The sequence below is a fragment of the Stenella coeruleoalba genome, assembly GCF_951394435.1.
Source record: "Stenella coeruleoalba genome assembly, chromosome: 1".
Taxonomy (NCBI): domain Eukaryota; kingdom Metazoa; phylum Chordata; class Mammalia; order Artiodactyla; family Delphinidae; genus Stenella; species Stenella coeruleoalba.
Window position 1 is genome coordinate 9,083,207 of NC_137169.1, and position 14,651 is coordinate 9,097,857.

At 51.8% G+C, this 14,651-nt stretch overlaps 2 protein-coding genes across 4 annotated transcripts in view; one reads left to right on the forward strand and one right to left on the reverse strand.

Annotated features, from left to right (window-relative positions):
- Window positions 1-4,289, forward strand: part of CLCN6 (chloride voltage-gated channel 6) — a 28,627-nt gene extending 24,338 nt beyond the window's left edge. For all 3 annotated transcript variants that reach the window (XM_079924390.1, XM_079924391.1, XM_079924392.1), the window contains one exon: window positions 1,302-4,289. In XM_079924390.1, the coding sequence (XP_079780516.1) occupies window positions 1,302-1,382 (81 nt within the window). In that variant the 3' untranslated portion in view covers window positions 1,383-4,289. The remainder of the gene's footprint in view (window positions 1-1,301) is intronic.
- Window positions 4,290-7,454: 3,165 nt separating this feature from the next.
- On the reverse strand, window positions 7,455-8,222 carry NPPA (natriuretic peptide A; the record flags this gene model as incomplete). Its single annotated transcript, XM_079945732.1, has 3 exons — window positions 7,455-7,517; window positions 7,678-8,004; window positions 8,103-8,222. The coding sequence occupies 3 exons, from the start codon at window positions 8,220-8,222 to the stop codon at window positions 7,455-7,457; spliced, it is 510 nt and encodes a 169-aa protein (XP_079801858.1).
- Between the last annotated feature and the right edge of the window lie 6,429 nt (window positions 8,223-14,651).

A 14,651-nucleotide genomic window follows, 5' to 3' on the forward strand; every position in this document is an offset into this window, starting at 1 on the left:
CTCACAGAACTCCGGAAAACAGTTACTTATATCCTTTTATAGTAAACAATAATTTAGTAACCCCGGAACGGCCGGATGGAGGAGATACACCGGGCAAGGGATGTGGGAATGGGAAGGGGTGCCCAGCTCTGCATCCTCTCTGGTACCACCTAGCACCTTACGTGTTCACCAGCCTGGACGTTCTCCAGACCCTGTAGCTCAGGGATTTTAATAGAGGCTTCATGACATAGGCATGATTGATTACATCATTGGCCATTGGTGCTCGATTCAACCTCCAGCCCTCCCCTCCCACAGCGAGGGGGTGGTGGGAATGAAAGCTCCAATCTTCTAGTCACCCACTTGGTTCCCTGGGAAACCAGCCTCCATCCTTAAAGGGCTTTCTAAAAGTTACTTCATTAACATAAACGCTGGGGTGGTTGAAAGGGGCTTGTTAGGAATAATAAGGCACCCTTATTACTCATCACTTAGGAAGTGCCAAGAGTTTTGAGAGCTTTGTGCCAGGAACTAGGACAAAGTCCAGATATGTGTTATTATAAATCCCAGGTGGCTCTGAAAGATGGTATTTCTGAGCTGGAGCAGGGGTCACCGCCGCTCAGAAGCCTTCCCTGGGCTCTGCGTCTTGCACAGGCACGCCAAGCAGGCTGCGTGTGGTGGCTGAGAAGCTAGAGAGCGTGGGCCCTGTTTAAAAAGACATTCACATTCAGATTCTAGCCGGCCCAACTAAAACCGTTGGGAGCTGAATTCATCCCACTGGCCTCCAGCTTGCGATCGCGAGTTGTGTCTATCTCGTTCCCATCTAGAAATTAGGTGGCCTTTTTTTTAAAATAAATTTATTTATTTATTTATTTTTGGGTGTGTTGGGTCTTCGTTTCTGTGAGAGGGCTTTCTGTAGTGGCGGCGAGCCGGGGCCACTCTTCATCGTGGTGCGCGGGGCCTCTCACTGTCGCGGCCTCTCTTGTTGCGGAGCACAAGCTCCAGACGCGCAGGCTCAGCGGCCATGGCTCACGGGCTTAGCTGCTCTGCGGCACGTGGGATCTTCCCAGACCAGGGCTCGAACCCGTGTCCCCTGCATTGGCAGGCGGACTCTCAACCACTGGGCCACCAGAGAAGCCCTAGGTGGCCTTTGAAATGAGTGTCTTGATCACGTTGTCAGGCCTGTCCCCGTCCTTCCAGGACCTGATTCTGGCCCTGCCGTTTATTGAGACGGGCCGGGCGAGCTCTGTCCACTCCTGTCCCTCATGTTTTCGTCCCAGTGGGGTTCACTCTGCAGGTGACTTGGGTCTGTTTTTGCTTCGTCCTAGATCGTTGGGGTCATCACACGGCACAACCTGACACGTGAGTTTCTGCAGGCACGGCTGCGGCAGCACTACCAGACCCTATGACGGCCCGGCTCGGCCTCGCCGCCACGTGCCAGCCCGTCCTCTCCGGGAGCTGCAGCTCGGGCTCCGCCGCCATGGCTGGCCAGGAAGATTCCCAGTCGCCCGCTGGCTTGGAAAGCCTGCAATCATCGAACACTTTGCCGTCAGAGCTCCTGGGGGTGGTGTCAAGCCATCAGGGTCTGGACTTGTGTGACCTCAGCCAGTGTCTTCCCGTTTCCTGCCCCTTGCGCGCCCCCATCCAGTGCTGGCACAGGCCCCAGCCCCTCCTCCCCGCTAGCACCAGGACCAGAAGGGAAGTCAGGCCTCACCCACTGGCGGGGGCGCTCGGAGCAGGTTCCCCACCACCTCTTTGCTCCTTTCCTAGGGAACCCAGCTGTTGCCTTAAACCATCATGGGAGGGACCTTGACCGAGGCAAACACTGGGTGGAATGCCAGTTGCAGAATTCAGTCAATTACTAAATTGAGGAATTGGGCCCTGAGGAAACTATGCCTGTTTCAGGGAGGCCCGCCCTCACTGGGACTCTGAAGTTGACATCTTGAGCAGTTCATTTTGAGGGAGGTTCTGCTTCTGGGTGTGAGCTGGTGCTCTGGTCTCGCCGCTGTGCTGTGAATCTAGAGCCCTAGAAGCACAAAGCATTCAAACCCCGCTAATAGTTCCTGAACAGTAACTCTGACGGTAGGGTTAGATTCACATCTGCCCTAGGTTTCAGCATTTCGGCTTCCTCTCCATTTTCCAAATTACCCGTGGTCTCCGAGTGCCACGTTTTTACCCTGGTCCTTTTCTTCTCCATGGAATTACTAAACTTTCCTTACGTTTTACCTGGATCTTCCTGGTGAAGCAACCCCAGCCCAGAGGATCTTGGCATCACCCCTAAAAGCAGGGCACCCCTAGATAAGCTGCTGCACTTGACTCTGGGCAATGGTGCCGTTGTTCAGAAGATGGAAAGGAGTGAATCCTGAGCCAGGTCCACTCACAGGTCCACAATGTGGCTTAAAAAGCCAGAGTGTGACAGTACAGCAGATGTTTATTCGAGGAAGAGGGTGTCTTCCCTTCGCGAGCACTTCTCACTGGCCTCCTGCTGGCCATCCGCAGCCTACCGAGCGGCTCAGCAGTGGAAACTTCAGGAGGGGTTAACAGCGGGGAGAGGGAGGTGGCTCCTGCCAGCACGTGCCCCGGGGTTTTAACATCAAGCGGAGGAAGCCTCCCTCCCTTTCAGTGACTTAGTTTCCCTTTGGGCTGGTTGGTCCTCTCTGAACGGGCACCCGAAGGCATTTGCGCTTACTTTCCTCTTGTGCTCTCTCTACACGTTTAGCAACATCTTAGGCCCATCGTGCAACCATGTGGCAGATGTGCTCTGAGGGTCAAGGTGGCATTCATTTGCATTACGTTAGTTGTTTGTTTGTTTGTTTGTTTTTAATCATGGAATTTGCCTGAGGACGTCAGTGCCAGGCCTCAGCAACACAGTTCTCTCCCCTCAGCCTCCCGACTTCTGTTGCCGCCTTTAAGCCTGGGGAGTGAGTGTCCGCCCGGCTTTGCTGGCTCAGGTCTTGCGCTCCACACACTCTAGGGAACAACTCCACCTATGCCGGGGGGCTGCGTCAGCATCATTGCCAATGACTCTGGCCCCTCCATTCCTCCATTTTCTTAATCTCTTTGACCAAGATTACTTCGACCTATAAAATTTTCAACTTCCTTGGGTGCACTTGACTTATGAAACACAGATGAAACTCCCAGTAAGTAGTTCGGGAAATCACAAGGACCAAAGGGCAAGCCCTTCTAAATGTGATTGCGTTCAACCAGCTGCCAGTATTTTAAGGCAGCATTCGGAACTTGACCGCATTATTTATTTTATTGAGAAGCAAACCAATGCCCAAGTCAGGCGAGTGGCATGACCGCCTATACCAGGAACCTGCTTTCCTCTTCCCTCTCCTTTCCTCTCCTGAAATTGGTAGCACTGAGGTCCTGCTTGAGGATCTCCCACCTCCAGAGGGCGGGGTCGCAGGCTGCTGGCCTCCTGGACACCCTGGGTGAGTGGTGTCGGGATTTATGCCTCCTGCACATCACGTCGTGTTTAAGTCACCAGATATTTTGTTCCCTTCAGTGTAGCCCAGAGATAGACGGCAGAGAGCAAACGCCTCCCTCCCCCAGAACGGACTGGACGGCCACCAAGGAGGACCCAAACCCAGCCCCTCTGGGAAGGCACGTTATTTCCTGTCCTCTCCTGGCATCTTGCCCTTTCCAGACAAGCCCAGAGACAAGCGGGGCTCCAGGGGCTCCACTTGTAACAAAATAACTGTAAGCCTCCCTCCTTTGATTTCTGTTAGAAATCTGCATCTCAACATCCCGCCTGTTGCCAGCCTGATCACCTCCCGGTGAACCTGGCACCTGGATAAACAGAAACCCTCGGGGGCTGGGGCTGGGGTTGGCTAGAGATGGTTTCCTGTTTCCCTGGCCGAGGTGATGGGGGAGGGGGCCAAGAGTCCCCACCCGACTGGGGGACCTTTGTGCTCTGGGGGACGATTTGCTTGTGACCTTGTTTAACTAACAGTTCCGGACAGGAATGGACACTTGTATACTTGACCCAGCTGACCATATGACATTTCTGATGCAAAATCACGCACTGACACGGCCCTGGGGGGACAAGAAAGCCTCCGGAAAGGCCAGCAGCGCCCTCCCAGGCCTGCAGTGTTGACGTGCAGTGTTGCCCCACGGCTCGTGGACCTTGGTCACTTCAACAGTAGCAGCTTCCTTTCTGTTTGCACTGTTTGTTTATGTGGTAATGTTAGCTAATTCTACTGTGTATATAAATTGTATTTTTTTTTAATTTGTAAAATTCTATCCTTATTTGAACTCTTGGAACTTGGAAGTTCTCACTATAACTGTAACGTCAGAATAAAATGTCTTCATCTCTGTCATCGTCTTGTCTCCACCGTGCACTCTCTTTAGAGTGGCACATACTTGGTTTTCATTTTACTCCCTCTCTCTTTCTAATATGTAAAAATTGCACAGCTGGGGAAGGGGTTTATAGTCTCAGGTCTTTTTCTGTAGCTCTCCCAGCAGGACTCTTCATCCGCAGGGGGCCACTTACCACCTTAGTATAAGAACCTGTCTAGTCCTGAGGATTTTAGCAAAAACCACCGGTGTTCCCCGTCTCCTGTTCCCCCTTCACATCGATGCTGTTGGGCCTAGTTTACAGGTCGTTTCCTCCTATAAAGCCACCTGTCCTTCCAGCCTTTCCTTCCCGCAGCAGTCGGTGGAGAAGCCATTCGGTTCCTGTTGGTGTTGCGTTTAGGAGGCTGCCCCACAGGCAGCTTTCCCCGATGTCCAACCAGAACAAATGGACCTGGTGCTGGGCCTGAGGACGTTTAGCCCTTGCAACCAGCTTCCGTCGCTGCCACCTGCCACGGCTCTTTGCTCACATTTTATTTCGCCGGAAACGTGATGTTCTTGGTCTCCAGTTGTCCTGCCTCGCGTTGCCACTCCACAGTGGCAAACGGTCTCAGTCGGCTCAGGTCCCTCCGCCCATCCCCCCTTCCGCCCATCCCCCCTTCCGCCCATCCCTGAGGGTCCTCTAAGTTCCAGGGGCGTCTCTTGTGCGTTAAGGTATTTGGCACGTTCAGTGAATTCCATTGGCGAGCACCCGCTGTGTCACTGCGACACCTTGGCAGTGAGCCCAGGTCCCCACTCCTCTCCTCTCAGCAGCTCCCACTCCCCCAGTGCCGGACCTCAGGAGCCGGCTTTGGACAGACCCTTCTTCCTTGCTCTCCACCCTCCTGGTCCTTGTTAGTCCTCTGTTCTTGGCTTTCCACCCTCTGCGTTCAGAGTCCACGTAAGGAACATCTTTATGAGAAGTGGTTACCTTACTGTTCTTTCCCCACCTCCCTCTCTAACCATCAATTCACTCCTGGCCTCCCCTTCCCTCTACAAAGAGCACGTTGCTAATTTATTTCCTCTTTTCTCAATTTCTGTACCAGACCAAGACAATTTGACCGACATTTATAGAGCACCCAAAGTGCCACGTGCTGCAGGGGCTGCTGAAGGGGCATTGACCCTCCAGGAGCTTGCAGTTCAGGGACACAGACGCAGTTGCATACCAAGACAAATTGTGGTCTATGATAATAGCTATATGATAGTTATAAAATGCTGCCAGTGAAGAGCTTCATTTGTCCTGGGCATGTGGTGTCAGGGAAGGCTTCAGGGAAGAAGTGGCATTCTCAGTGAACCTTGAGAAATGAGCAAAACGGTCTCAAGGGCTCTGGACAGAGGGCATTCTAGGTGGAAGGAACAGCATGAATAAGGGCGTGGGGAAGCGAAGGTGGAGGGTTGTCGGAGGAGTGTCGTAGAATCTGATCCGAAGAGTGTGGTGTCGGGGTAACGGCTGGGAAAATTGGTCAGCGCCCTGCTTCATGTTGCAGGTGAACTCAGGGCCTGGTACCTTCTGCTCTGGGCAGCACCCTTTTCAGAAGCAGATACAAAAAAACTTCTCCAGTGGCTCCCACCTTAGTAAAACCTACAAGTCCAAACACCTTGGACCTGAATTTGGGAAAGCCAATGGCTAATTTTTAAATTCAGTGCCCCAAAGTCACATAAACGTGAAGTTTGTCAGCACAGCAAACATTTCTTTCTTCACTTTGCTCAGCTTTTAAACCCAAATATCCTGCCTACTCTTCTTCAGATTAAAAGTGCAATTCACTCAGCTGGCGCACTACCTCTCAAAAGGTGTCAGAGAAGAGTTAGTGCCCTTATTTTACATATGTGCCTCTAAAAATTAATAATAATAACAGTAACGAAAAAACACTAAGTGTACAAAAAGTGTCATATTGAGTACAAGCTACGTTCGATGTAACCAGAAGAAAAGCCCAGATGTTTGTACGTTTTCTTTTCAATAAATAAGTGCCCTGAATGTGAGCAAATCTGAATAGAAAGATAAATGCCCTTTTGGTCTCCAGGGGCTTTTTCGGGATCCATGGTGAGGCTGCAGTATGAGTGAGAGCAAGTTGAGAGCTGTGGTTTGAGACCCGACCCCTACACACACACACACACACACACACACACACACACACACACACACACACCATGCTCACGGAGGGAGAAATGAAAGGAAGCCGAAGTTGTCCAAACCCATAGAAGGTACACCACCAAGAGTGAACTCGATGTGAACTATGGACGTTAAGTGATCATGATGTGTCGTTGCAGGTTCATCCATGGTAACAAATGTCCCACTCTGGCAGGGATGTTGATAATGGAGGAGGATGTACACGTGGGACGGACAGGGATAGGTGGGAAATCTCTACTTCCTGTTCAATTTTGCTGTGAACCTCTAACTGCTCCCCAAAATAAGTTTGTTATTTTTTTAAAAAAGGAGGAAGAAAAGAACTGAGCATTATTCTCTTTGACAAAAGGTAAAATGACAAGGACTATCAGGCTGACCTCCCTTCCCCAGGAAATGAAAGAAATCACACCAAGCCTCCAGCTTCTGTCCGTGGTGCTGAAGTTTATTCATTTTCAAACCGATGTCAGTAACAGGTGATTAAAATTTAACGCATGGGTGGGAGAAGTGGAGAAGCCACAACTAAACCACTTTATCTACATTTAGCATAAAATGTGAGAAATGTTGACAGGAGGCTGATGTTTGAATAGGACACTCGTCACAACTCAACCTGATGGCAACGAGATGGGACAAAGTTGAATGAGAGATCCCAGGGGGTGAGGGTCTCTTGAAGTCTGCCGGGGGCCTGGCCCGCCTTTTCCTCCCTGGCCGTTATCTTCGGTACTACAAAGAGAGCAGAGACATGTTTGACTTGGTGACCTGCCTCCACTGGAGAAAGTCAGTTTCATAGGACCGTGCTCCCTTCCCACCAGCCCCCGCTCCAGCTTGACGACCCTCTGAGTTCCACGAACTGGTAAACAAATTGCCCATTAGAAACTAGTAAAAGTCAATCCTGGTAAATTCCCATCCTTCGGGATCTGACAGTTCCTCGAGGGCCATGAACTGCCCATCAGCCGTACACAGGTGACTTGGCCCCGTGAACATATTAAGTTCCCGGTGCTCCTAGCAGTGACTTCTTTTCCTCTTAGCATTTTCTCAGCAGACTGTAGCTGAGGATGGTATCATGGTTCTGAGACTCATGGGGCACCTACCCAGTTGGGACAGAAATTTCAAAGGGAGTAAGCTTCTGTGCTGTTCCCTTTCCTGCTGAAGGCGTCCCCTGGTGGTATTCTTTCACAAGGTTTGAACCTCAACAAAACCACAATTTCCTTCCCGCCCACCCCATTTCCATCCGCAGTTCCTCTTACCCGGAAGCTGTTGCAGCCCAGTCCGCTCTGGGCTCCAATCCTGTCCATCCTGCCCCCGAAGCAGCTGGACCTCCGCAGGCTCCGAGGGGCAGCGAGCAGCGCCCTCAGCTTGCTGTTCAGGAGGGCAGATCTATCGGAGGGTTCCCAGGGGCCACGCCCAAGGGCACCCCCATCTCTCTGGGCTGGGTGGACCTCCCCGGTCCAGGGAGGCACCTCAGAAAGGGGGCTGAGAGGGACCCCAGCTTCCTCATTCTGATCGCTTAGTACTTGTTGGGGCATAGCCTCATCTTCTAAAGGCATCTTGTCCTCCAAATGGTCCAGCAAGTTCTTTACAAAAGGAAAACAGGGAAAGGGAGACGTCTCACTGCCTGGCACAGCATCACAAAGCCCCCTCATCCCAGACCGTGCCCCTTTCCTGGCCCTACCTTGAAATCCATCAGGTCTGCGTTGGACACAGAGCCATACACGGGGTTCGCTCCGGTTTGCCCTGGGAGCTGAAACGCCAGAAAGAGGAGGAAGCTCGCGGCGATGGTGGCGGAGCCCATGCTGGCGTCGGTCAATGGGTGGTCTGGTGCTTGCTGACTCTTCTCTCTGCTTTCCCACCCGTGGCCTTCCTCCGTCTCCGTCTCCCAGCTGCCCTGCGCCTCCTCTTTTTATAGCCCCTTGGCTCTCTGAGAGCACAAGAGGGATGGAACCCTCCCCATTCTGTCACTTGCAGCGATAAAGCAGCTGAGCGAGGAGCCAGCAGAAGATGCCCTTTTAAAGTTATCAGTCCAGCCAGCTCGTCACAGCCCCTCCGCCTTGAGCAGCTCCAACGAGCCCGGGACCCCCAGCTGCAGGAGCCACATTCTTGTTGATTTGCCTCAAGAGGTTCCCACTTCAAAGGTGTGAGAAGAGCAAAAAAGAGTCCTTGGTTATCTCACAGCGATGCCTCAGGCTTCTTTCTCATCAGCAGCCGGACCCACGCGGGGAAGCAGAGGGTGACGGTTGGCCGGCGCCCAGCTCCCCCGTTGGTTTGCGGCTCAGCTGTCAGGGACTCCAAATAAGGGCGGGAGGGGAGGAAATGGCAGGCAGCCGGCAGCTCAGCTCAGGACAAATTAGTCCAGATGCTCGAGCTGGCCTCGTACCTGACTCATCGGCAGCGAGGGCAGACCTCTCCCTCCACAGTGCTGTCCTGACACCTGGCTGTCACTCTCAGTGGTCAGGTGAAGAGGGAGTTATTTTTTAGCATACTAAGTCAGAACCAAATGTGACAAATTGTCCCAAGAACTCCACTCCTAAATAGAAACACAAGAAAAGTTTTGGGAACGCGATCATTCCTCTGCAGAGCTCCCCCGCTTCACCGCACGGCTCCCCCCAAGGCGCTGGGGGAGATTGGCGCTAAGAGGATACCAGCATTTTCATTTATAGAAGTTTGCTGCTTCTCAGACTCTGGTTTGAAGCTTGTAATGCCTCACATCTCGCCGGGAAAGCTCCCGTGGAGAAGTTGGCTGCTGGAGCGAGGTGGGATGCAGCTGTGACCCATGGAATTTCCCTTAATGCCTCCCATGTCCTTCTCCAAGGCCAGGCAAGGGATGAGCCACTGAAGCCGCCATTTTCCTGGTCCCCAAAAGAGAAGTACCAGGCAGCGAGCCTGTCCACATGTAATGAGTGGCCTCCACTTACTAAGCACTGGACTTAACGCTCTACACTCTTCAATGTAACGTATCCGGGGGAAACACTACAGTTGAAGGGATGAGAGCCCTGCATTGCAGCCCCAAACAAGCCAAACTGCATACATCTTTGGGGCCTTGTTCTCCTCATCCGTGAGGCTCATAAGAGCTATTAATATGTGAACGTAGTTTGAAGTGGGAATTGCTATATATTTGCACGATGCTCACAATGGTTGTCCTTACTGGTTGGTTGGAATGTGCCGGGTACCGTGCTGAGAGCTTTAGATGGATTCTTTCCTTTTCATCACCAGCCCCAGAAGGTGGGTAGTATTGTCCCCATTCATAGAGGGACAGAACTGAGACTGGGAGCATCTGTCACTTGCCCCATGTCACTCGGCAGAACCAGGACTCGGACCCCAGGTCTGACGCCAACGCCTGTACTCTCCACCCACTTCCCAGATCCCGCTGCTTCTTTGCACGAAGGTTCCTTAACAAGCCCTTTAGTCTCAGTTCCTGATTAAACACCACCCTAATCCCAGCCTCTCAGGTTGCCTCTGAGCACCTCCTCGCCTTCCCCCTGCCCTGGGACTGAGCTTTGCGTGCTTGGCAAGTCTGCAAGTATGCGGACTATCTCAGGAAAGCACCACATCCAAGCCCCATGACCTATTTACACACCTAACGTGTTTCAATCTACCCTGTAGAAGCTCAGGAAATGTGGGTGGAATGACAGCTCTGTCCTGGCCGGACCCTCCCCCAACTGTGCTCACTCCTGGGCTGATCAGAGATAGAGGCTGTTACGCAGTGAAAAGGCAGGAAATCCGGGCATTACGGGGCCAGGGGTCATGAGGGGTGTTTGGGGGGGTTTTATTCTAAAGGAGAAAAGATTTGGGTTGGCCAAACTCAACTTGAAATCTGAAATGAGCGCAATTCTGAGTAGGAGCGCTGGGGGCAAAGAACCGCTCTATCCTGAAGAGTCTCTGGAATGTGCTCACAGTTTAATAGCTGGGGTGGCAGTGTTATTATTAGCAAAGAGAATTCAGTGAGCAGTCACCCTGGGGGAACTGATGCTCCGCGCTGCGTGCGTCACACAGCCTGTCTCCTGGAGATACCCTTTGAGACAGACCTTTGATGCAGGCAAGACTTCCAGAAGGACATCGTGGCGGGTGGCCTCTGCCACGGCTTGGCCTCTGGGGGCTGATGCGGTTCCTGCGTCCTGAGCCACTTCTGAAGTCTGTTGGTGGCCCAAGGAAAAGTGGAAATCCCGTCCAAGGTTCCAGAAGGAGAATTTCAGAATTTTCCCAGTTCCCTTTATTAAAGTTACATTTCGTCTTCCAGAGTGAAACTAGAGTGGGGCACGAGTGTCATTTGTTGAGTTTCTTCTATTGTTTTGGGGTTTTTGTGGAAGGTGGGTGGCAAAAAAAAGAATACTTAGGTTTATTGCCCTGACTTTGTATAGGACCAGCACCACCCCCTGCACTAACAGGGCCCAGGGCAAACAGATAATCCCCAAACACACTTACCGCCCAACCCTCTTAAAGCCTTTGACTCGTCCCTGAAATGGAAAATGCCTTGACGTACAGTTTCTCTTCATTTTCGTGCCCCTGTTCCACTTCGGGGGGTATGTGTGGAGGAGTTAATATTTAATGGGGTGTTTAGAAGCCAGCCTGTGGGAGTGAGAGAGAAGAAAAGCAAAAGGTACGGAAGACCAGGCCCACCCTCCACCTCCACCTCTCGCAGTAGCTGAAAAATCAAAAGACTTTATTTCCTTATCACTGGAAAGAAGTCATCTTAGTCATATGATGGAACAAAGGTTGCAGGTGGGTGGGAGGATCCAGAATGGGGTAACTCCAGTTTCTAGCCGAGTTTGGTTTCATGACTCTCCGTGGGGATGCTGTGGGCTACCTCGGGGAGCCATGAGGGCCCAGCAACGTCACATGTGGGCAGAACTGGTGTGAAAAACCCATCACATTCATGGGACAAGTCTGTTAGACCTAAATAGCCTAAAGCAGAAGCCCCAGTTGGGAGAAGTTGGTAGGACATTGGTGCGTATTTAGGAATGATTGCTTTGGACTTTGAAAACGATGTTCTGTTTCTCTGGTGCAACATGGAGGTCACTGAGACTGGAATTTGGGGGCAGCTTCCCCAGGAAAAAAGGCCCAAGATGAGTTGATTTGCTAAAGCTTATGAGGGTTCTAGTTCAAGGGAAGTAAGAGTGAGGAGCAAAGGGAAGTGAGATAGTGTATTAGTCAACAACTGCTGCGTGACAAATTACCCCAAACCTTAGCAACTATACATCTATTATCTAATAGTTCCTGTGGACCAGGAATCTGGCTCTGCTTTAGCTGGGTGCCCCTTGTTCAGAGCTCACACAGGCTACAGTTAAGATGTTGGCCGGGGCTGCGGTCATCTCAAGGCTTGGCTGGGGGTCTGCTTTCAAGCTCACTCATGTGTCTGTTGGCAGGTCTTCGGGTCCACACTGACTGTTGGCTGCAGATGTCAGTTGCTTACTGCGTGGACTTCTCCACAGAGATGCCGCTGACTTCCTTTAGGTACAGAGGGAAACATTATGTAAGCCATCATCTCTCTGTAACCTAATCTTAGATGTGGTACCCCATCATTTCTGTTGTACTGTGTTCATTAGAAGTGAGCCATAATGTCCAGCCATACTCAGAGGGAGGGGATTACCAAGGGGTGAATACCAGGAGATGAGCATCAATGGGGGCCATCTCAGAGGCTGCCCACCACAGGTAAGGAAAGAGAAAGAGCAAATATAAAGCGATATGTTACCAAGCTGGTCACAGCTTTGCAAAAACAGCTTAGTGGTTGGTTGGTCAGCTGGTTGGATGTGCTGCACATCTCCAAATAGCTCTGTGGAACCCAGCACCTTTGAACAGTCTACAAAGAGAGAAAAGGATGAGGGCACTGCATTAGATCCCTAGGGCTGCTGTAACCAAGTACCATAAACTGGGTATCTTAAAACAACAGAAGTGTATTGTCTCACAGTTCTGAAAGCTAGAGTCTGAAATCAAGGGGTCAGCAGGGCCAGGCTCCCTCCACAACCTGTAAGGAAGGATCCTTCCTTGTCTCTTGCAGCTTCTGGAAGCTGTCGGCAATCTTTGGCATTCCTTGACTTGTACATGCATCCCTCCAATCTCTGTCTCTGTCATCATATGACCGTCTTCCCTCTCTGTGTTTCTCTCTTTTCTTCTTATAAAGACACTAATCATATTGGAATAGGAGCCCACCCTACTCAAGTATGACCTCATCTCAACTAATTACATCCACAATGACCGTGATTCACAAACACCCCCTCCAGCATACCACCCAAGGACATACATGAGGGCCCACCCCTGCACCTTGCCCTCCCTAGGGGCCTCACAGGGAGGGGGAGTCACTCGCTGGCTAAGGCATGAAGGTTCTGCTCTCTCCCCCGATGCAGGAAGAACCAGATGGAGGAGTTCAGGGCAGGGAGGCCAGTTAGGAAGCTGGTGTGCCAATATGAGTGGTGAGGGAAGGAAGGAGGAGTGGACATGGTACTTGCCTGGGTGGTCCAGCCAAAGAACGGAGTCAAGGAAGATTCCAAGGGCTGAAGTCATCAAGGGTGGAGCCCTGGGAGAAGGTTTACTCATTCGGGAGTGTCATAGTTTGGGTTCTCCTGAATCTGAGACAAGTATTCAAGCAAAGTAGTTTATTTTGGAGATAATCCCAGGAAATACTGGCAGGAGGGTGGGGAAGTGACCAGGGAGAGAAGGAGTTTAGCTGCACGGATCACCGTGGGCAGTTGCAGCTTAATCCCAAGCCCCCCCACAGAGAAATCCAGTAACCAGTGAAAGATACACACCACCTGTGAACAGAGGGCTCTCTTGGTGTTGACTGAGTGTTGTTCCTGGTCCGTGTCAATTCCCCAGCACTTCCTGCCTGCCCGCAGGAAGTGGACTCTGGCTGCCAGAGAAAGTCCTCGGGCAGGAAAGTACAGTGCTGCTGGATGAAATTGGGGCTCGTGTGCACTGAAGCAGCAAGGGCAGGGGCTGTACTTGGCAGTGCCAGAGACAAGACACTGCGGGCACAAGGGTGGGAGCCAAGGTCCCATGGCTGAGATGTTCCAGGATGCCCAGGCAGCTGTATGGAGCCTGGCTCCTGACCCCACGGGAGGAACGGGCCACTTAGTAGAAAAGCACTGATCGCATGAAAAATCCTACAGAGACAGGGATAGAAGGTTGAGAACTGCAACACGAACAAAGACAAATGGCCAAGTTCATGACTTTGTTTACACCTGGTTCTGCATGAGGAAAGAATGCACTTTTCTTTCTTGCCACAAATCATTCTCAGAAGAGTCAAAGCTGGGAATTCCTTGGCCGTCCAGTGGTTAGGACTCTGTGCTCTCACTGCTGAGGGCCTGGGCTCGATCCTTGGTTGGGGAACTAAGGTCCCAGGTCCCACAAGGCGCACGGCGTGGCCAAACAAAAAGTCAAAGCTGCCACGAGAGGGATGGAGAGGGGAATGCAGCATCAGTGACATGAGATGTAGCGTTCAGGCCCAACACTGTCCTGACTTCAGTAACCTCAAAACTGGAGACCCAGCAAAGCCAGTCTACCCTCTACCGAAGCTCCTTCCAGCTGTGAAGCCGTGGGCTAGGCATCCTTGGGCCTGTGTCCACCAACATGTCTTTCTGGGTAGATTCCAGTGACAAGGATCCACGGAGACACGTAATCTGGCAGCTTCTTTGGAGGACGAGCTTGATAATAGGAAAGTCAGGGAGGACAAGGCCATGGCTATAGCTACATGGGGATGTGTCTGAAGGGGCCAGGGTCACAGGTGAGAGAGGGCTGGTTCTAAAGGGCACCCATAGATGATGCATGTGCCACAGCACTGCCCCAAACACCAAACACAGGGGGAGCTCAATGAGCTGTCACTTCATTGGGTACATCAGGCCACCCACTCCCCATCCTCCAGAAGACATATTTGCTTCCTTCACAGTTTGTTTTGGGGTCCTCTCTCCTGGACTTTTGCTTGGGGAAAAGGTTCAAGTAACAGGATATATCTGTATCATACATACAGACTCCACTGCCTGGGCCCTACTTATGGAAGAGCTGGACTTAGCTGGAAGAATTCTGAAGTGCTGGCTGGGTTTGTAGAGTGGGCATTCTGGGAGGAGGTCTGTCTTCATCACCTGAGCAGGGGGAGAAAGTTGCCAATACGCAGCAGCCCCAAATGGGGAACTGAGTGATGCCATTAAGAGGGGGAACTTCCAACCCACCAGCAAGCCTAATTCACTGGCTTGGGAAAGGTTGGGTTGTGCAGTGGTTAGGGGCCTGGCTGCTG